The sequence below is a fragment of the Vulpes lagopus genome, chromosome 7, assembly GCF_018345385.1.
Source record: "Vulpes lagopus strain Blue_001 chromosome 7, ASM1834538v1, whole genome shotgun sequence".
In the NCBI taxonomy this organism is placed as follows: domain Eukaryota; kingdom Metazoa; phylum Chordata; class Mammalia; order Carnivora; family Canidae; genus Vulpes; species Vulpes lagopus.
In genome coordinates, this window is record NC_054830.1 from 1,023,290 (window position 1) to 1,045,055 (window position 21,766).

General features: G+C 66.3%; 1 protein-coding gene across 1 annotated transcript; it reads right to left on the bottom strand.

Annotated features, from left to right (window-relative positions):
- Positions 1-3,897: 3,897 nt before the first annotated feature.
- Positions 3,898-14,038, bottom strand: KLF16 (Kruppel like factor 16). Its single transcript, XM_041763400.1, has 2 exons — positions 13,366-14,038; positions 3,898-5,978 (listed from the first exon to the last, which is right to left on the bottom strand). The coding sequence occupies exons 1-2, from the start codon at positions 13,829-13,831 to the stop codon at positions 5,677-5,679; spliced, it is 768 nt and encodes a 255-aa protein (XP_041619334.1). The 5' UTR covers positions 13,832-14,038; the 3' UTR covers positions 3,898-5,676.
- Positions 14,039-21,766: the final 7,728 nt, after the last annotated feature.

A 21,766-nucleotide genomic window follows, 5' to 3' on the forward strand; every position in this document is an offset into this window, starting at 1 on the left:
TCAGCGGTTTAGCGCCGCCTTCAGCCCAGGGCGTGATCCTGGAGTCCTGGGATCGAGTCCCGCGTCGGGCTCCCTGCATGGAGCCTGCTTCTCCCTCTGCCTGTGTCTCTGCCTCTCTCTGTGTGTCTCTCATGAATAAATAAATGAAATCTTTAACAAAAACAAGACAAAACAAAACAAAAACAAAAAACAAAAATGTCTTCTGGCTAGCCAGTGGGCCCTGGGGCAGAGACCTCTTGCCTCTGCGGGCCTATCAGCAAGAGTCCCTGGTTTGAAATGCAGTGAGTGTTGACAGTGGAAGGCTGCGTGCAGTATTGCGGGGGGGGGGGGGGGGGGAGGGCGATTCTAGGCATGAGACTTTCTTTTGTTTAAAGATTTTATTTAGTTAATAGAGAGAAAGAGCAAGACAGAGCCTGAGCTGGGCGGGGAGCAGCAGAGGCAGACGGAGAAGCAGGCTCCCTCCTGAGCAGGGAGCCCGACGTGGGGCTCGACCCAGGACCCCGGGATCATGACCTGAGACGAAGGCTCAACCAAATGAGTCCCCCAGGCCCCCCTGCCTGGGACTCTCTTGCACAGGCACCCAAGCGGGAGAGCTTGGGGCTGTGACTGCGTGAAGGTCCTTGTCCGAGGCAGGAGGGTGTGGGGAGCCACGCGGGTCACAGTGAAGGACGCAGGTGGATTTCTTCCCGCGACACTCCCCTGGCTCCCCGGGACGCACACTGGCACCCCGCAGCCCCGCAGGCCCCCGCTCTCGACCACGTGGGGATTTCATTCTCACCTGCCAGCGGTCCACTCACCGACCCGGGACCTCAGGGTCGGCACCCAGCCGGACACGGGGGCTACGACGCGTCTCTGTAAAATGGGTCAATGACTGTGATGCAAGGAGCATGGCCTCGACTCTAAGGGGGATGCAGAGGACTGCACGTGACACATGCCCCCTGGGCTTAGACTCTGGTGGGGACAAAAAAGATTTTATTTATTTATTCTTGAGAGATAGAAGGAGAGACAGAGCCAAAGACACAGGCAGAGACAGAGCCAGAGACACAGGCAGAGGGAGAGGGAGAAGCAGGCTCCATGCACCGGGAGCCCGACGTGGGATTCGATCCCGGGTCTCCAGGATCGCGCCCTGGGCCAAAGGCAGGCCCCAAACCGCTGCGCCACCCAGGGATCCCCCGTTCCTTTGTTTTATTTAGAGGAAGTTCACATTAACAAAATTAATTACTTTATTATTTTTTAAAAGATTTTATTTATTTTTTTAAAGATTTTATTTATTTATTCATGATAGACATAGAGAGAGAGAGAGAGGCAGAGACACAGGCAGAGGGGGAAACGGGCTCCATGCCGGGAGCCCAATGTGGGATTCGATCCTGGGACTCCAGGATCACACCCTGGACCAAAAGGCAGGCACCAAACCGCTGAGCCACCCGGGGATCCCCTAAAAGATTTTATTTTTAAGCAAGCTCTACAGCCCCCATGGGGCGTGAACTCATGGCCCTGAGATTGGGCGTTCTAGAAGTGAAAATTCAGCGGCATTTGGTCCATTCGCTATTCTGCACAACTGTCACCTCTATGTCGTTCCAGAGTATTTTGAAACCAAAAAGAAACCCCGTCCCCATCAGTGGTCACCCCTCCATCACCCCCCAGCGCCCCCTCAGCCCCTTCCCCGTGCGTGGACGAGCCCGTCCTGGACGTGTCACACATGTGGACTCCCACCTGCGGGGCCTCCTGTGTCTGGTGCCCTCCCTGAGCGTCGGGGACTCGGGGTCCGTCTGTGGGGTGTGTGGGGGCCTCGCTCCTGCTCGGGAACCGGGGACGTGCCCATGGGAACATGGCCCACGTCCTGCGTGTCCGTTCATCTGTTGAAGGGCACCTGAGCTGTCACACCTCCGGGCATCGTGCAGCTGCGGACGTGCGTGCGTGTGTTTTCAGTGTGTGTCTGGGCACCAGGGGTTTTTTCTGAGAACGAGTTTTTCAAACGACGCTCTGACTTGTTGGTCGCCCAGGTTTAAGACCCGGGGAGGGGATCCCTGGGTGGCGCAGCGGTTTGGCGCCTACCTTTGGCCCAGGGCACGATCCTGGAGATCCGGGATCGGGTCCCACATCGGGCTCCCGGTGCATGGAGCCTGCTTCTCTCTCTGCCTCTCTCTCTCTCTCTCTCTCTGTGACTATCATAAATAAATAAAAATTAAAAAAAAAAAAAAAAGACCCGGGGAGATGTCGCATAAACAAGGCAAGTCCCAGCCGCTCTGTGAACAGTTGGCCCCTGGGGCCACCGGCGCCTGATTGCCTTGGGCCCCCACACAGGGGTCCCCCAACACCTGTCATCACCGGCGGCAGGGAGGCAGGCCCCGGGGCGTGTGGGGCGAAGCCAGGTGCCCCCGCGAGCCCACCTAGTCTCCATCCATGCTCCCAGGCCATGGCCATCCACAGGGCAAATACTCACCGAGTACCCACCACGTGCCAGACCCGCTGCTGGAGACGTGGGCGAACCAGGGAAAGATCCGCACCCTGCTGGAGGTGGCGCTCTAGGCCGCGGAGGCAGACAGCTGGAAATGTATGACGTAGGGACCCCAGTGCTGGGGAGGAGAGGTGTCCGGTACAGGGCATAGACTGTGAAAATAGGTGGCCCACCTAGCAGTCTGGGGAGGGAGGGTGCGATTTGAGCAGTTCTGAGGAAGGTCAAGAGGGGGAGGGCAGCCCAGGCAGCGGGCACAGCCTGTGCAAAGGCCCTGGGGCAGCACCGGGGCTGCGTGGTGGAGGAACAGAGAGGGAGATCCGCGTGGCTGGAGCAGAGAGAGCACGGGGAGAGAGGAGGAGTGCACGGCGGGGGATGGGGGCAGGCCGCACAGGGCCTCGGGACCCTGGTGGGCCGCGGGCTTTCCCCCAGGCAGGCGGTAGGGGAGGGGGGCGGGACCTGAACGGTGTCCCCCGGTGGCCGCCGCGGGGAGAGCGGACTGGGGGGGGGGACAGCGGGGACGCGCGCCCAGGGGGACCAGGCCGGCAGAGCGGCGGCGCAGGACGGGGTGCAAGTGGGCCGATTGGGGGGATGTGCCTTGAGGATAGGGCCGTGCGGTAGGAATGGATGTGGGGAGCCAGCAGGGGTCAAGGTCGGGTGACCCCAAGGATTTGGGCCTGCGCCCTGGAAGGGCAGAGGTGCCAGTGGCAGCCTGGAGCCGACGGTGAGGCCTCGCGGCTGTCGTGGGCACCACCGGAGGTGCGCGCCTGCTAGGGGGGCCGGAGCCCGCGGTTGGGGGGATCCGGGAGGGTCAGGGGTCCCGAGGCCGCGTGACCGGGGAGCGCCCAGACGGTAGGAGGGGACCCCCTCGGGCTGTTTGGAGCCCGTGGGACAGTGTCCGAGAGGCGGGAGGGGGCTGCGTGCGTGCGCCCCGAATTCCAGGGACTCTCCCCAAGGGGCGGAAAAGGCAGCTGGAGGGAGGGGGCCAGTGGCACAGGGGCCCGAGGAGCAATGTCCGCGGGCCTGCAGGGCGCAAAGGGGGAGAAGTGAAGCAGGGGCTAGGGGGGTGCGACTGGGCGGCCCTGCTGGCCTGTGGGCCCCCTGCGGTCACCCCCCACCCCCGCAACCCCCCCCAGGGGCAGGCGGAGGGCGGGGTCCCCGGCCCTGGGGAGGCGCGGTCACGCCCACCCGCGCCCGGGCGCGGCTCCCCAGCTGGCGGGCGGGTGCGGGGTGCGGAGGGGGCGGGCGCCGTGTCACCGCGCCGCGGTTGCCGGGTAACGAGCGGGAGGGGGCGCAGCTGCAAGGGGCGTGGGTGGCGCGGGGCGGCAGCCCCTGGGGGGGGCTTAGGGCCGTGGGGGCTACGCGTGTCCCCAGGAGGGGGCCGGTGACCCGGGTCACAGGGACTCCAGGCAGAGGGGGCACAAACGACGCAGACACCAGAGTCGGGTTTAAAAAAGGGTTTAATTAAATACAAGGAAGAGGCCAGGCAGGGGCGGGGGTCACCTGAAAGCACGAGTCCCTGGGAGCCCCTCCCCCTCCCCCCTCGCGATGCCACAGCTCAGCGGCTGCAACCAGGTCCCAGTGGCCCCGAGCTCCTTGGGGGAGGAGGGGCACGGGTCTCTCCAGGTCCCTGGACCCACGGTCCCTCCCCTGTGAGAGGCACCAGCCAGGGATGGGACGATCCAGAGGACGTCCATAGGACACAGGGGGAAAAGGGACCTCAGCCTGCCCCCGCAGACTAAGGCATCCCGCCGGGCAAGGATTCCCCCCGCCCCCAGACTGGCCAACGAGACCCTTCCCAGCGCTGCTGCAAAACGGGGGTCTTCTCTGGCCCCCTCCCCAGGACCCCAGGCACCCATCCCTGGATCCTGCCAGGCCGGGTCCAGACCACACCAACGCCACCAGCCCTCAAAGAGGAGACAGAAAGGTCCTGGAACCCGCATCGGGGCCACAAAGCTCCGGCAGCCAAGAGCAGGACGCAGCCCAGGGACGGGGAGGGGTCCTCCCCCTTCTAGGGCGGGGGTCCTCAATCCCTGTCCAGAGTGAAATACAACCAGAGCCACAGCGGGAAGACCCCAGGAGAGGCCACGGGGCTCACCCCTGCACACCCCGTTCAGGTCACGCAGACCTTCCCCCAACACCCACACCCCCTGAGGACAACGGACCACCCACGGGGCCCAGATCAAGAAAGGGATTGGGGCCTGAAAAAATATTTTACCCGGTCCAAAAAAACGAGCTATCCCACGGGGTTCAGGGGTCAGCCCTCGCGCTTCCTGCCCTGCAGGCAGGCCCTCGACCTCCGTCCAGGGGCACCCACCAGGAAGAAGGGCTGGTGGCAGGATGGAGCCGGCCCCGGGCCTCCACCTGCCGGGAAGGGGCGCCTGACGCTCGATGGCTGTCCTGGTCCCAACGGAGGGACTGATTGTCACGCGATGCTGTGGAAGGCCAAAGTTGGGGACTGTGCCCTGCCAGGAGCGGGCCTCACTCACACTCACACCCACCCACCCACGGGGGCCGCTCGCTGACCCCCCCTCCTACCAGCAGAGACAGAGGAAAATAAATAAGTAGGCATTTGCTGCAGCGCAGCCCGGTATCCACCTCCCCTCGTGCGAGTCACATGCTCTTTGGAAGAACCCGTCTCTCCCCTCCCTACCCCTGTCTTAGGAGCAAAACCTGGACCCTCCTGCCTCCCCCCTCCCTGCCTCCCCGCTGCCCTCCCGCCCCCTGCCGGGGAGCTGGGTGGCAGGGGAGAACCTGTGGACACCTGAGATTGAGTACCCGGATGGGGGCGGCCGGAGCCGCACCCCGGATCCCTGAACATCTCCAATGGCTTTCAGTGGGGTGGGGGTGGGGGGCCGCGGTGACCCCTGGTTCACCTATGGCTCTTTGAACACGTCGTCCCTACCTGGAGGGGGGGGCTAGGGGGCCAAGTCTGAGCACTGCTTAGGTGCACCCCTCCTGGCCGCGCCCCCCCACACCCACCCTCTCCGAGGCTGGGCGGTGGCGGCGGGGGAGGGGAGCCTGCTGGCCGCCCTGGGGGTTCCTGGTTAACACAGAGGAAGAGTTATCCGACAAGGCTATTTACAGACCGGCGCCCCCCTCCCGGGCCACCTGCGGTCCAGTGCGGCGTGGCCGGCCCCTGGCTGTGGCCAGCGGGCGTTTTGCTGGTGCTCGGGGCCCAGGCCCAGCAGGGGTGCGGCAGGGAGGGCTGGGCCAGGGCCCTACAGGCCGGAGGGCGCGGGGCTGGGCGCGGGGCTGGGCGCGGGGCTGCCGGCCAGGCTGCAGGGCAGCGAGTCGCTGGGCGAGGTGCTGCGGGCGCCGGGGCGGCGGAGCAGGTCGGGCCGGAAGCCGGGGTGGCGGCGCGCGTGCTTGGTCAGGTGGTCGCTGCGGGTGAAGCGCTTGGAGCAGAGCGGGCAGGGGAAGCGCTTCTCGCCGGTGTGGGTCCGGTGGTGGCGCGCCAGCTCGTCGGAGCGCGCGAACTTCTTGTCGCAGCCCGGCCAGTCGCAGGCAAAGGGCCGTTCGCCTGGGCAGAGAGAGGGGAGACAGACAGACAGACAGGGGCCGTCAGCGCCCGGCGGGCTCGGCAGATCCCTGGGGTCCTGGGCATTGGCCCCCCACCCCCCACCCCGTGCTAGGGGCTGCGCTCTGGGCGAGAACTGAAAACGTGTCACTGTGCAAAGAAAAGCCCCTACGGAGAGGCCCTGCCTCCTGCCTCCTTGGAACCTGCAGGAAGCCCACGAGCGAGCGGGCGCCCCCCTCCCAGAGCACGACCGCCACAGGCCCCCGCAGGCACAGGTGCGGCTCAGCGGGGCTTCTCCCCATGCAAATGGGTCCTGCCGTCCCCACCCCCGCTGTCCCGAGGGGCATGCAGGAGGCTCTGGGGGTTCACCGCCCCAGCAACCCTCTCCTTGTGAAGATGACCACCTCGGCGCAAGGGCGGGTGGAGGAGGGTGTCTGGGCAGATTCCCACCCGGATCCGCCCACGGACCCTTGGGCCCCTCTATAGCTGCAGGGACACGTGAAGGGCCCCAGGGCCACCTGCAGCCCCACAGACCGGCGCAGGGGGTGGGGGAAAAGGACACAAGACCCCGGCAGAGGCTGTCCCCGGCGTGTCACAGCGGGGCCAGGAAGGGGAGGGCCTGCACGGCGCCACCGGCTTCACCCCGCCCCCACGGAACAGACTGCGGGGAGGGGCGGGCAGGGCGGGGCGGGCCTTCACCCAGCGACTTCCTCCGCAGACCCCTCCCACCTCCCAGGCCGGCCTCGCCCATCCTGCCCCGGCAGCCTCCGCCAACCCCGAGTGCCTGTCCCCCCCCTGCCCTCACCCCCCGTCTGGGGTCTGGGCCCCAAAGGGTTCAGCCCGACCCAGCGAGCGCTGTCAGCACCTTCCTGGCGGACCCGGGGGCGCCCAGGGCCCACCTTCAGGCTGGGTGCACCGAGGGCCCCCCCAGGGCCCAGGCCCAGAGGCCGAGAGGATCCCGCAGCTTGCACCCCTGCACCCTGCGCCAGGGACCTGGGACCCTGGACTCCCCAGCCGCCCTTCGCCCAGGAGTTTGGGAGGGGGTGCGGTGGGGGGTTGGGCAGAAGGTGGCCCCGAGAGCCGCGGCGCCCACCGTCCCGTGCAACACCCTTGGTGGCACTGGATGGGCCCAGACAAAGGCAGCGGGCGGACTCCGGGGCAGCCACGCGCTCAGGCTGGGCACCCGCGGGTTACACACTGGGCCGCGCTGGGCGCTGTGGGGGCTCAGGGCGACCCTGGGAACGCTCCCAGAGGGGTGCTCGGCCTGGGACCTTGCTCAAGGCCCCCCCCACACACACACAGGCCCCAGGGAGGCCTAGAGGTAACCAGGCCTGGCAGGCAGGACAGCGCCGCGGGGGCGGAGGCTGGACCCCCAGGGTGACGCAGTGACACCCCTGCTCGAAAGCTAAGGGGCTGCCCCGCGGTGACGGGCGGGAGAGGCAGGGGGCTCCTGCCCCCCCCCAGGAAGAGCTGCACCGAGCGTTCCCTGCCCCTCCCTGCTGCCGCCACCCCCAGCACCACGACAGGAGCGGGGCTCCCGGCCACCAGTGCCCCCCTGCGGGCGCCCTGCCAGGAGGCTGTGACCTGTGTGCCAGTGTCACCTGCGGGGGGAGAGGGGGCAGGGGCGCTCACACGACTGTGCGCGAGACCTCGGGAGCGCGTGCGCCTTCCCTGGAACAACCCCTGGGGGCGGGGGACAGGTCCAGGGAAGGGCCCGGCTGGCGGCCCGGGTCGTGGCGGTGGCGGGCGCTGTCGCCATCTTGCAGGGCACAGGGGACCGGCAGGGCCGCGGGCTCCCTCCCCCGCCGCCCCTCCTCCCCTCCGCCGCCAGCAGGTTGCAGGAGCTGCAGGAGCGGGCGCACGCGGCGCCGGAACACAGCTGCCGCACGTAGCCCGGGGACAGCGGCCGGCTCGCTCACGTGGCCCCTCCGCTGGGGGGGCGACTCCCGGCCCCGCCCCACACCCTCCGGGGAGCTCACGTGCGCACGTGGGTGGCCCCGGTGCAGGCCCAGCCCGCGGACACCCGCCTCCCCTCCCACGGTGGGGGGCGCCCAGGAGGCTCAGAGGCCACAGACCGGGACGTGACCTTTTGACTCGGGCTGGGCTGGGGTGACCCGGGGGCAGCTGGCGTCACAGCGGTGCCAAGCAGGCTCCGAAACATACAGGCCAAGAGGTCCCGGGGACCTGATGAGGGTAACACGAGAGAGCCACCTGGGCCAGGTCGGCTTGGCCGCCCCGGGGTGCAGGCCCTCTGGCCCGGCTGGACAGCCAGCCTCCCCCGCGACCTCCTGAGGTCATCCCGACAGGGACAGAGGAACGTGTGACCGCAGCTGACCTCCATGAATGCCCCCTACCAGGTGGCCCGTGGAGCACGGGGAGGCTGCTGCGGAGGGCAGGGAGCGCCAGGGGCTTCCGGAAGAGGCCCGAGGAGTCCCGAGAGCGCCCAAGGAGCAGTTGAGGGGTGCAGCGGACCGGCTGGGAAGCTGCGGAGGTCCAAAGAGCAGGGCACGGTCCACCCGCAGGTGCTCGGGTGCCCGAAGTCCTCCCCACGCCCACCGCGGGCCCGAACTCCTCACCCTGAGACCAAGAGCCTGATGCTGCAGCCCCGAGCCAGCCCCTGGGCCCCGCCTGCCCCCTCCCCCGCACACCCAAGGCTTTCCACCTCCCCCCACCTACTCCTTTCAATGGCTGTGCTGTTGCCATGGCAACCTGAGGCGGGCACCTCCTGGCCCACCTGAAGCCCTGGTCTTGGCCTGCATGGTCCCTGGCAGCGAACCCCACTAGTAGCCCCTTCCTGCCACCGCCAGCCCCCACGGCGGCTCGGGACTCTGGCCCTCTCGCCCGGACTCACGCAGTGGCCCGTCAGCTGTGGCTGAGCCACCCAGCGTGTGCTGTGCCCCAAAACCTCCCAGGGCGACTCCCTGAGCCGAGATCAAAGCCGAAAGGGTTTACCTGGGTCCCCTCACCGTCCGTGGGCTTCTCGGCAGCCCACCACCATTCCTCTCCCACCCCAGGTGCTGCACCCCACTGTCCCCTTTCTCAGCTTCTCTGACCTTGCGCGTGGCCTCTCCTAGGTACCTGCCCCCTCACCTGGAGGCACAGGCGGCACATGCCATGGGCACCCCCAGGGTCTCCGGGCAGAGTCCGGCCGCAGCAGCAGCTAACAGTCGTCCATCATCTTGCTCCCCCCCCCATGAGCTGCTGTCCCACCGATTCTTCAGAAGCCCGGCCCCTGCAGCCCGGCCCCCCAAGGCCCACACTGCCTCGGCCCGCCGCCCACCCAGACTGGCGTCTGGCACAGGGGCTCGCCGTGCCTGCGGTGAGGGGTGACGACTGCCACAGCCCCCTCCCCGCCCCCAGCACGCGTGACGGGAGACCTGCTGCCCTGGAACAGCCTAGGCCATGGTTAAAGGCCGCCCCCCACCCCCCACGCCCCTCACGCCCAGGGAAGCCAGCTCCGCACTGGTATCATTCGCCAGCTTCCAGGCCATCTGGGCCAGCTTTATCAGGGAGCCTGGGTGGGGGGTGGTTATCGCCCCCCACAATGTTGGGGGCCCTCCCCCACTCCCCAGTTCCAGCTGCACTCTGCCTGCTGGAGGTTAGGTGGAGCTCACAGGCCACTCCCACCCCCCCAGGCCTGGCACTGCCCTTCCCTACCCACCCCCCCCAGGCCACCAGTGCCCTGGGCCCACCTGTCCCTAAAGGAGCTCCCAGTGCTGCCGGGGGCAGGAGGGGAGGGTCTGCTGCCCACTCAGCCCTCAGAGGGCTGTGGCTATCGCCCCATTGGGCCTCAGTTTCCCCATCTGCCTCTCCCCTGGGGCTCTCTTCAGCCAAGAACACTGCCGCCCTGCCCTTCTCAGGCTGCTCAGAAACACTAGGGTTTGCCCAGGCCGCCTCCCACCCTCCGTGCCCTGGGGCTTCTTCCTTGCACCCAGTCTGTGGGCTGGCCCACCCTCTCCCTCCCAGGCCTGCAGCCTGCCCTCAACTCCTCTCCAGGGACCCTAATCCCTGCTCCATAAACGGATTTTCCTCTGCAAAGCCGGGCCTGCCTTCCTGCCCACCCTCCACCCTGCCCTTGGGATTAAATGGAACCCTTCACCTGCTCTGACCCTCCCCACCTCACGCCTCATCCTCAAAACTCAGGCCCCAGGGCCCCTACCACCAGCCCCTGCAGCCAGGGCATAGTCCCCTGTCCCGGGACACACCCCTTCCCGCCCCACGGGACCCCTCGGCATCACCAGGAGAGGCCTCTTCTCCATCCCTGCTGCTGTCACCTCCTTCCCCAGGCCCCAGGCCTGGGGCCCAGGGGCTGGCTTGTCCCCACAGTACCCTGCACACACTACGTGCTCACCTAATGGTCCTCAAACTTCAGGAGACAGGGTTTTAGAGGAAACCGGGGGTCTCGCCTGGTGGTGAGCCTGCAACCTCACCTCAGGGGGCACTTGTCACTGTCACAACTGGGGAGGTTTCTGCACCGAGTGGGTGTGGCCAGCGATGCTGCTGAAGCCCCCACGTGCCTGGACGCCCGCAGAGAAGGCTGGGCCCTGGGGATCAGACCTTGGCCTAGAAGCTCCACGTCCACATCCGAGCTCCCTCGGGCCTGGAAGGAGCCTGAGACCCCGGGAAGGACACGGCTCGCCGCCTACTTGGCACCGGCACGGGCAGGGGCTGCGGGGCAGGACACGGATGTGGAGGTTGGGAGAGCAGGGAGTAGACAGGCAGCCTCTCCTCCGCCCCCGCCCCATCTTTCCTCTCTCCGTCTCCATAGCTACGGCGTCAACTTTTCCTGAAGCTTCCAAAGTCCCGCCCCACCCCGCACAGGAGAGCTCCACGCTGGGGCTGCAGGCCAGACCTGGGGGACCACACAGCAGCCCTGCCTCTGCAGCTGGTAGCCCCGCCAAAGGGCCCATGGCCCACCCGGCCCACCGCCCCATGCCACACAGAGCGGGGACACGGGGTGCCACACTCGGCTCTGGCCAGGCCCTGCTCCGTGCCTCGGTCTGCTCCTCTGTAGAACGGGGCGAGGCCGGACGGGTTCCCTCCACAAAGAGGGGTCCTCAGGCAAGAGGGGAAGGCAGGGCTCTCTCCCCAGGGCCCTCTGCGGGTGACCCAGCTGACCTCGGGTCACCGTTCCTCATCAATCTGTCGCCAGGCCCGTCCCTGGCGGTGGGCAGCACCACCCTGGCCTTGGGACGCGGCGCCCAGCCAGGCAGAAGGGCAGCGTCCCCTCTACCAGGACCAAAAACGCCTAAAAGGGCCTTTAGGCCTCGTGGCTCTGGGGGGTGGCAGACACGCTGAGCGCCCGGTCTCAAGAACACGGGTGCCTGGAACCCTCGGGAAACAGCGCCCAGGGCGCCCACGTCAGGACTTCCAACCTCCCCAGCAGCAGCCGGCCCGGGACCTGCGCCCTCTGGGTTCCCCCGCCACAGCACAAAGGGGGCTCGCACACAGGACCCCAGAGACACGGCGGGACCCGGCAGGGATGGCGCCCTTCCCGGGACACCCCCGGCCCGGCTGAGGAACATCAATTCCTCATTTAAAACACGAGCGGGGGATCCCTGGGTGGCTCAGCGGTTTAGTGTCTGCCTTTGGTCCAGGGCACGATCCTGGAGTCCCGGGATCGAGTCCCACGTCAGGCTCCCGGCGTGGGCCTGCTTCTCCCTCTGCCTGTGTCTCTACCTCTCTCTCTCTCCATGTCTATCATAAATAAATAAATCTTAAAAAAAAAAAAAAAAAAAAAACACGAGCGGCAACGTGGAAAGAGGCGCCCCTACTGCTGGGCCCACGAGGGTCCGCAGGATTCGGAGACACCCCGCAGAAACGCCTCCCGGGACCCGACCTGGGAGGTGGCCTGGCTGCCCCCTCCTGCCCACCCGGAAGTTGGACAGGACCCAGAAAAGGGAAAAAAACAGATCATGACACTGCGGGGGGGGGGGGGGGCTCACCACCCGACAACTAGCAAGGACTGGTGACAGGACAGATGCTGGACGACAGGATCACGGTCCCTCTCCGGCCAGCCTCCCACCGCGGCACCCCTGCACTCAGACGGGCCAGCAGGGCCCCGCTCAGACCCCAGTGCCCCCCATCCCAGGAAGGAATCTCCCCCCTGGGCCCCAGAAAGCCCCCCCCCCCCCGTCTCAGGGACTCCAAACGTCCTTCCCACAGACACGCACACCTCACTGCGGCTCAGGGAAGATGGGGGCTCCAGGAGGACACAGCAATGCCACCCCACGTTGGCCCTGGCTGTGCTGCCCTCTCGTGTGTCCACAAGTGGGGTAGAGCATCTAGGCCCCGTGGACAGGGATGAGAGTGGCCCACGAAACGGTGCACAGGCTGAGGTTGCCTGCCTGGCATGGGAGGCCGTGCAAGGGTCCTGGGGCTGCCCAGGCTGCGTCCCCACCACCACACCCTAGGGCCAGCCTGCTTTCTCGAACCCTCTCTACAACTGGAGCGTCCACAGCACCAGGGCTGCTCACGACCCCCACAGCCACCCCCGGAAGGCAGAAGCCCACGCACCCTTTACACAGATGAAAACACTGAGGCCCGCAGTTCATCACGGACCTGGAAGCGGCAGAGCTGGAACCCGAGTGCATCCTCCCAGCCGGTGCCCAGACGCCCACCCCTGCTCCCCTGCCCTTCCCGGGGGGCAGGACCCCCCTCAATCCTCGCACCCTGGCCAGGCACCAAGGCCCACCTTCCCCGAGCCCCCACCCAAACCCTCAGGGTGCACGATGGGGCACCCGGAGGGGCACAAGGAGGATGACAAGGGTCGCTGAATCCTCCCGATCCTCCCTGCCACCTACCGCGAGGACCTGAGTCCCCGGAGGCTCCCCCCAGGCCCCGACGCGCACTCCCAGCCCCGCCCCCCGCCTTATTAAAAACAAGAACCGCGGGGAGCGCCCCCAGCCCGGCCCCCGCTCCAGGCGCTCTGCTGCCTGCCGGGGCGGATCCTCGCTGCCACCCGGAGGCGGCCTCGCGGCTCCTCCCCCGCTCCACGGACGGGGAAACCGAGGCAGGGGCCGGGAGACGGCGCAACCCGCGAGCCGCGCGCCCCCGCCACGGCGTCCCCCCCGCAGACACGAACGCGCCAGGACAGAGGGAGAAGCGGGGCCGCGGGGGAGGGCACGGCCCGGCGCCCCGCGGCCGCCCACGGACCCCGCGCGCCGCGCGCCCCGCGGCCCCACCGCCTCGCCCGCCAACCGCGCGCCGCCCGACCGCGTGGCCGCCACGCCCCCCGCGCGCGCCCCACCCACCGAGGCCCCGCCCTCCCGGCCGGCGCGGCGGCGGCCCGGGCGCGCCCCCTCCCCGCCCCCCACGCGCCACGCAGTTTGGGGGTCCCGGAGGGGGCGGGGCGCGGGGGCCGCGCGCGGGCCGGGGCGCCGGGGCTCACCTGTGTGCGTCCGCAGGTGCGACTTGAGGTGCGAGGACTTGTAGTACGCCTTGGCGCAGCCCGGGAAGGGGCAGCGGTGGCTCTTGGCGGCGGCGGGCGCGGCGCCGGGGGCGCGGCCAGAGGACGGGGACGAGGCGGCCGAGGACGAGGAGGCGGGCGAGGCGCCCCCCGGGGCGGCGCCGGGCCCGCTGCGCAGGTCGGCCAGGATGCTGGCGGCCAGCAGGTGGGGCGCGGCGGCGGCGGCGGCGGCGGCGGCGGGGCCCGGGCCGGAGGCGGCGGGGGGCGGCGGCGGCGGGCCCGGGGGCCCGGGCGGGGCGGCCTCGCGGCGCGGCGCGCGCACCTCCAAGCCGGCGGCGGGGCCCGCGCCCTCGGGGCCCGGCCGCCCGCGGTGCACCACGGCGCCCGAGGAGATGGCCATGAGCACGTCGGCAGCGAAGTAATCCACGCACGCCACGGCCGCCGACATGCCGGGCAAGGGCGCGCGGCGCGGGCGAGCGGCAGAGAGGAGGCGGCGGGAGCGGTGCCCGTCCGGCCGGCGGCGGCTGCTCGAGTGCGGGAGGCGGAGGAGGAGGAGGAGGAGGAGGAGGAGGAGGCCGGCGCGCGCCGCCGCCGCCGCCGCCCGCGCTCGGCCCGCCCCGCCCCGCCTGACGCGCCCTGACGCACCGGAGCCCGCGGGGGCGGCCGCGGCCCGCCCCGCCCGGAGGACGCCCCCTCGGGGCGCACGGCCACGCCCCCCGCCCGGCGCGCCCTCCGCCGCCCTGCCCGCCGCGCGCGGCCGCCGGGGGCGGGGTCTGGGCCGCAGGAGCCGCCCCCGTCGCGCCCACCCCGCCCGCAGCGCGTCCCCGCCTGCTTCCCGGAGCGCGCCCTCCCCACGCGGGGCCCCCAGCCCGAGACCCCGCCTTTGGAGCCTGCGGCGCGCGCCCCCGTGGGCTCCTCGGAGCACCCCCTCCCCACGCCGGCAAGCTCCGCCCGTGCCCGGGGCGCCCCTCCCTCCCGGGCGCGCCCCGCCCCTCCCGGCACGCCCCTCCCGCCCTCCCGGCGCGGCCCTCCCTTCTCGGCGCCGCCCCGCCCCTCGCGGGCGCGCCCACCCCACGCCAGGGCGCGCGGCCGGCGGGAGCCCGCCCCTTCCCCGGACGCTTCCACCCTGGCCCGGGGCGCGCCCCCGCTCTGGATGGGGGAGGGCTCCGCGCCCCACGTGGCCGGGGGGGGTGCGGAAGCGGCCAGCCCCGCCCCCCGGCCACGTGCGCGACCCTTCCCCCTCTCCTCTCCCCGGCCCCGGGCCCTGCCGGGCCGCGCGCCCCCTGCCCCCTCGCCCCCTCGCCCCCGTCGGCGGGAGCCCCGTGCGCCTCCCCCGGAGCCCGCCGCTGGGCCCGGGAGGACTGGGGCGCCCCGCCCAGCCGGCGCCGGAGAACCTGCGCTCGTTCCTCTTCCTGCGCCCCCTTGGGGGTCATCTGTGCGCCCCTCCCCAGGAGTAGGGGGGGCCAGTGTCGGCCGGAGGCGGGGCGGGGCCCGGGGGTCGGGGCGAGGAGCGGGTGGGGTCGGGGCGCCTCGGCGAGGCGGAGCGTTCCGGCCCTGCCCAGGACCCGGCGCTGGGGACATCGCGCCCCGCCGCCTGCGCTCGGGAGGCCCCGGGGACGTCCGGGCCGGGTGGTTCAGTGGCGAGGGCGCCGACGGCCGGGGCGGCCAAGCCCGCCGTGGGGGGCGGGGGTCACGCGGAAGTGGGACGACAGGGTGGCCCTCTCCGCGGCGACCACGGCCCCGCCCCTTCCTAGGCCGCCGGTGGGGGCCGGGTGGGGGCCGGGCGGTGGCCGGGCGGCCGAGCGGGAGCGGGAGAGGGAGCGGAGCTGCCTCTGCGTGCGTGGGGACCCTGGCCCCGTCCCGGACTCCCGGCCGGCTCTGCCCCGCGCCCCCCCGCCCCCATCCCCGGCTCTGCCCCCGCGTGCCACCCCCTTCCCCCGGCCCCGCACGTGGCTGCGGAGGAGCCCCGCAGTGTCTAGAGGCTGCCCAGAGCAGGAACAGCCTCTTTGGCGGACCAGTCCCTTTTTCTAGGCGGTGGACTTACTAGGTGGGCACTGGTAGTCGTCCTTCCTGCCGGCCTGGCGTGGGGGGCACCCCCTGTGCCTTTGAAGGCCTAGGTGAGCCGCCTGGGCCAGTCCCCAGCACCCCAGCACCCCTGCCCAGTCCACGCAGCAGAGGCTCCCCCTGCCCACAGCCCGCACCAGGCACCAGGCGCGGGGCAAGCAGAGACAGGAAGGAGGCCAGGACCCACTCGTTCCCTTCCAGGGATGTTTACTGTGCTCGCAGGGGCCAAGGTGTAGGGCAGGGCAGCGGGGAGTCAGGACAGGGCCCGGGTGGGCGCAGGAAGGGGCTGGGGGCAGCCCCACTGGGGGCTGAAGCGCAAGGAACCTCCAGCAGGCGGGCAGAGGGCTGCGGGGAAGTGGGTGATGGCTGAGGCGGTGCCTTCCCACCCGTGGGTGTGGAGACAGGTCAGGGCTGCCGGCCTGGGCGTCCCGGCAGGCTGTGTGGCCTGGGACAAGGCTTCACTCGGGCGATAACCAGGATCTCAGACGTGTGGGTCATGCCGGCCCCTCTGCAGGCAACAGTCCCCGTCCGGGGCCCATGCTCCAGCCAGGGCCCGTGCGCTCGCACCCTGGGCAGCACCCCGGGCAGCCAGCGTGTGTAACAGCCCTGGTGCCCCAGGATCCCCACCCACTCAGACTCCACGCTCTGCCCTGCTGTGTTACTCTGTTCCTGCCAAGACGCTTCAAGGGACCAGGGCTGGTAGAAGCCAGAGCTGAGGCAGCGGAGGGTCTGAGGAAAGTACGCAGTGGGCCCCCCACCGAAGCCAATCCCTTCTTCCCGCCCCTAACCTGCCCTGGTGGCACCGGCGGGGTCAGGGGGCACTCACCCAGCTGCAAGGCCAGGGCAGAGCAGGGGCAGTGGCTGGCTACGGAGGGAACGCACAGGTGAGTGGAGGTACCAGTGGCCCAGGGATGCCCCAGCCTCTGTGCCCACAGGGAAGGTGCCCACACGGGGCAGGGTCAGAAGCCAGGCTGCAGCGTGTGTGCATGTATGTGAACGTACGTGAACATGCGTATGCCTGTAAACTCGCCGGGCTAGCCCTGTCTTAAGACAGTAAAGACTTTTACTTTTTGTTTTCGTACTTTTAATAATACTTTCTTTGCCATTTAACTCTTTTTTGAATCCATGCATATTTATTTTTATTCCTTTTTGAAAAAAATTTTTTAAAGATTTTATTTATTTATGAGAAACACAGAGAGAGAGAGAGAGAGAGGCAGAGACACAGGCAGAGGGAGAAGCAGGCTCCATGCAGGGAGCCCGATGTGGGACCCAATCTCCTTGACCTGGGATCACGCCCTGAGCCAACTAAACCACTAAACCACTGAGCCACCTGGGCTGCCCTTTTTTTTTAATTTTTAAAAGTAGGCCCCATACTCAGCACGAAGCCCAACTCAGGGTTTGAACTCAGGACCCTGAGATCGAGAGCTGAGTGGAGATGCAGTAGGAGGCTTAATGGACTAAGCCACCCAGGCAACCTCCTCCACACCTTTTGTTCTTTTTAAATACCAGCAGATTCAAAGCAGTGTAATTACAGGCCATGTGTCCTTTTCTAGGCTTTTCTGTATGAAAAATTATTTTCTAAATAAATCCCCCCCCCCCTTTTAAATGTAAGTTGGACTCAGGGACTCGCTTCCAAAGAACAGAGCAGCAGGGGCACGTGGGGAGCTCAGGGGTTGAGCATCTGCCTTCGGCTCAGGGCATGATCCCGGGTCAAGGAGATCGGGTCCCGCATCGGGCTCCCTGCAGGGAGCCTGCTTCTCCCTCTGCCTCTCTATGTCTTTTGGAAATAAATAAATAAAATACTAAACAAAAACAAACAAAAGAGCAGTCAGGGGGAGGCCCAGCTGACCCCACCTTAGCCCAGTGGTCAAGACCAAGGTCAACCTTAGGGTGACACCGGGGAGCATCAGGGACCCTTGATGGCAGGTGACGAGACTCAGCTCAACTCCACGTTCTTCCCCAACACCCATAACCCCTGTCTAGCTCCGCCGGGGTAGGGGACATCTTAGAGGATACCTGACCACTCCCCAAAACTGTCAAGGTCATGAAAAACACGGAATAACTGAACAAGTGTCCTAGATTTTGAGAGACTAAGGAGATAAAATGGTGACATGTGCGCGGGCTGCTGGGACAGAGAAGGACATTCGTGGAAGAGCCCAGGTGATTGGATGAGGGGCTGGGGTGCACTTAACCTGGATGCACGCGAGGAACCTGGCGTTTTTTGCTTCTGACACGAAGTTGACCAGAAGGGCAGTGAGTAAACGTGGCTGGACTCTGGACTCTTTCCTGTAAACCCCAAAGTACTGCAAGATGAAAATGTAAATTTTATTTTATTTTTTTATTTTTTGAAAATGTAAATTTTAAATAATCCCTGTGCCCAACGCGGGACTCGCACTCACAACCCCAAGATCAAGAGTTGCACGCTCCCTGGACTGAGCCGGCTGTGCACCTGCAAGATAAAAATTTTAAAGCAAACATGAAGGCGGCTGCCTGGGTGGCTCAGTGGGAGGAGTGTCTGATCCTTGATCTCAGCTCAGGACTTGATCTGATCCTGGGGTCATGAGATCGAGCCCCACGTTGGGCTCCGTGCTGGGTGTGGAGCCTACTTAAAAAAAAAAAAAATAGGGATCCCTGGGTGGCGCAGCGGTTTGGCGCCTGCCTTTGGCCCAGGGCGCGATCCTGGAGACCTGGGATCGAATCCCACATCAGGCTCCCGGCGCATGGAGCCTGCTTCTCCCTCTGCATGTGTCTCTGCCTCTCTCTTTCTCTCTGTATGACTATCATAAATAAATAAAATAAAAAAAATAAATAAATAAATAAAAGTATAAAAACTGTTTAAAAAAAAAAATAAATGTTTAAAACAAACGTGAAGAGTGGGCACAGGGGTTGGTCCTATTTAGTCGTGAGAGCTGCACTGAGGTGTTAGCTCGCTTTGGAGGCACCTCAGAGGTTTTTTTTTTTTAACCCCCCTGTCCTGTCGAACTGTCAGTGTTATGCCTTGTGACCCACCGATTCCACTCCTAAGAAGGAACCCCAAATATACTCCAAGGGGATCAAGCATGTCTGTATATCGTTGCAGGATTTTGTTTTTTTATTTATTTGACAAGGAAAGCACTGGGGGGGGGGGGGGTGTGTGTGTGCACAAGCAGGAGGAAAGCCAGGCAGAGGCAGCAGCTGATTGCCTGCCGAGCAGGGAGCCTGACACTTGGGGTTCCATCTGAGGACCCTGTGGGGTCACGACCTGGCCGAAGGCCATTGCCTCATGGACCCACCCACTCGGGCGCCCCTTGTGGCAACTGTTTCTAATGGGAAGAAGGAAGGCACCCGAGGACAGTTACTAGGGTGGGAGGTCGGGGCTGTGGGAGAACCGGGGTGCAGAGCATCTGGCAGGCCCACTCCCCTGGTGGCCACCTGACCCGACCTGCGGAGGGAGAGCAAGACCTTCCTTCCACCCCTCTCCTCTCACGGGGTGGGGAGGTGTGGGCCAGGGGTCAGTCCCAGGCACAGCCCCTCTGAGCGGAGTAACAGCAGCCAGGCCCCGACCCCCCAGGCCTCACCAGCACTGCTGCGCGCACTCACGTGGCTCGGTCTGCGTTCAGCCTGGTGCCAGGCACTGGGGTCTGGCAGCACAGAGCTCGCGGTCCCGCAGGGCACAGCCGTGTCCAGAGGTGGTGTGAGCACCATGGGAGCCCAGGACCCCTCTTGTAAGTGGGGGCCATGGGGACAGCAAGCCCTGGGGCCCATGTCATCATGGAGATTGTGCTTGAGACCGGAGCTCGGAGATGTAAGGGGAGGGGATCCTGATGCTGGGCGGGCACCCCCACCTGCCAAGCCCCACAGCCCCCAGGTCGGTCCCGCACCCTGGTACCTGGCCCTGGGGGAACGCCCGGGCCTTGGATCAGGGTGCCCAGGGCCCCCGGGGGAGGCTCCCACCAGAGGCCCCGTCTCACGTCTGGCCCCTCCGGAACCCCGGGGCCCTGCAGTTCAGGTGGACACGGGCACAGACCGCGGAGTGGGTCCCACCAGCCCAGGGGGCCGGGGCGATGGGGGAAGCAGGGTCGTCAGGGGCAGGAAGAGGCGCGTGGACGGCCTGGCTCTGCGGGGCTGGGGAGCCTGGGGACATCCAGTGTGGGCTCCCGGGCCCCGGGGGGAGCAGCGTCCACATGGTCCAGACCTGACCCTCGTGGGGGGGGGCCATGCGGGGCTGAGGCAGGTGCACGTGTCCCCCCCACGCAGGCTGTGTACCCCCAGGTCTCCAGGTGCTTCGGGGCCCTGGGGGCCTGGTGTCCGCTGAGCTGGGTCAGGCGTCCGGGAGCTGGGGGCGCCCTGCCCGCTGCGTGTGCTCAGGCGCCTGCTGGGCAGCAGGACAATGCTGCTGCGGGTGTGAACACATGTGTTGTGGAAAATCCACAAAATGGAGAACCGAAAGTTGGCCCTTCTCCCAGGCAGCCTGGCCCATGGGCCATACCAAGCAGAGAGGAAGGGGGGCGCATCCTGGAACGTACCACTGGCTTCCCCCCTCACGGCTCCCGCGTGGCCCGACCCCCACCCCAGAGGCTGAGGGTGAGCCCCGGAGGCAGCCCCCAGGAAGCAGGTGAGCCCCAGACCCGGGCCCCACGGGCCGCAGCTGCCGGCCTTAGTTTATCCCTTACGTGCAATGGGTGGGCACCATGGACACAGCAGCCCCAGCCCAGGTGACCCCCCCAGGGGCAGGGGAGGGACAAGTACTGGAGCTTTCAGAATCCTGTGTCACGCAGTGTCGTGTGGAACTAGGATGACACGCGACCCGTCAGCTGTGGGTTCTGAGGGACAACATTCCCGACTTTAACGAGGGGAGATGGGGTCTGGGCAGGGTCAGGAAAGAAGGCAGTGGACTTCCGGCGGGCCGGGACAACACGGGGTCACACGCACTCGCACTCGGGAGCCCAGCAGGTGCTAAAGGCAGCGCGTCAGCAAAGGGAAAGGGAAATGGGGTCGTCGGGGGGCAACCGATTTGGGAAGAAAAGCAGCTTGGGTTCCCTCCGCACTGCTTCCCAGAAGCACTTTCCAGATTTAGACCGAAACTTTAAATATATATTTTAAAGAGAAACCATTACGTTTCCAGAAAAATACATCAAATGTTTTTATAGTCTTGAAATAGAGAAAATATTTCTGAGCGTGACACAAAATGCAGAAGCTGTAAGTGAAAAAAAAAAAAAAAACTAATAGTGACTAATAATGATCTTAAACGCTTAGCAGAAATAATATGACTTTCTTAGAGACCAAAGGGAAAAAAAACACAGTCCAAGTCAAAAACCAAATTATAGATCCAGGGGTAGGAGGGAAAACGCCTTTAACGGGAATTGGGCTAATTTCCTTCATATGTCAAGCGCTCCTAGAAAACGATAACTCCCAACAACTCCATGGAAAAACGGCTGAAGAATACGAATGGCAAATGGCTTTTAAACCTGTGCGTGTTTACAGCAAATACAGACTTGCCCCGTCTCCAAAGGGTTACACGAGTGGCAAAAATAACCGATGTAGAGATAAATCGACAAAACTACTCATGTGTTTGATTTCACTTGTAGGAAACTCGAGCAAACTACAATGAAGTATCATTTCTCGCCTACCGGGTCTGCAAAGTCAAGCGCCGGGGCTGGGGGACATGGGCCCCTCCTCGTCCGGGCGGGCTCGTGGGTAGGACCGTGCCAGGGGCCTGGGGAAAGGGCCCTTTGACCTAGCAGCCCTGCACTGAAGAACTCCGTGTCCGGGAATATTCCTCCTTGTGTGTCCTTGGGCGTGGAGGGGACAAGGCCGTCCCCGTGCGAGGACCGTCCGCGGGGCATCGCGTGCTACAGAAACACTGGAAAGAACCTGGCTTCGCACCGACAGGAGACGGGCCGGCGATCAGGACCCGGGGCCCGCACCTGCGCGCGAGAAGGCGCCACTGCCACCGTCGTGGGCACACCCCAGAGGTCCCCGCGCACATGGGGCGGTGAGGGGCGCCCTGGGGTGGGGCTGGCGGGGATGCCAGGAGTCCACCCAACACCCCCCAACGCGCAGGTCTTGCTGTGTGTGTCTGAAAACATGTTTGTTCCGATTCTAAACCAGGTGTTTTCAACGTAATGCGCCTGCGGAGCGCTTGACCTCGGGGCCTGGGGCCTGAAGGGGCCAAGACGACACGCTCCGCGGCAAGGGGCGGGGCGTCCTCCGGGGAAGAAATGCTGGAGGCAGAGCTGCCGGGAAACACCAGGGCAGGGCACCGCGGCGCGCGGCCGCCACGCCAAGCTGTGCAAAGGCCCTGTGGCGGGAGGGCAGAGGAGCGCGGGGCCCACGGCCC

Coding starts and splice junctions, on each gene's coding strand:
- KLF16 (XM_041763400.1), bottom strand. CDS start 13,831: ATGTCGGCGGCCGTGGCGTGCGTGGATTACTTCGCTGCCGACGTGCTC. Junction 5,979..13,365: donor GCACCTGCGGACGCACACAG/GTGAGCCCCGGC, acceptor CTCTCTGCCCAG/GCGAACGGCCCTTTGCCTGC.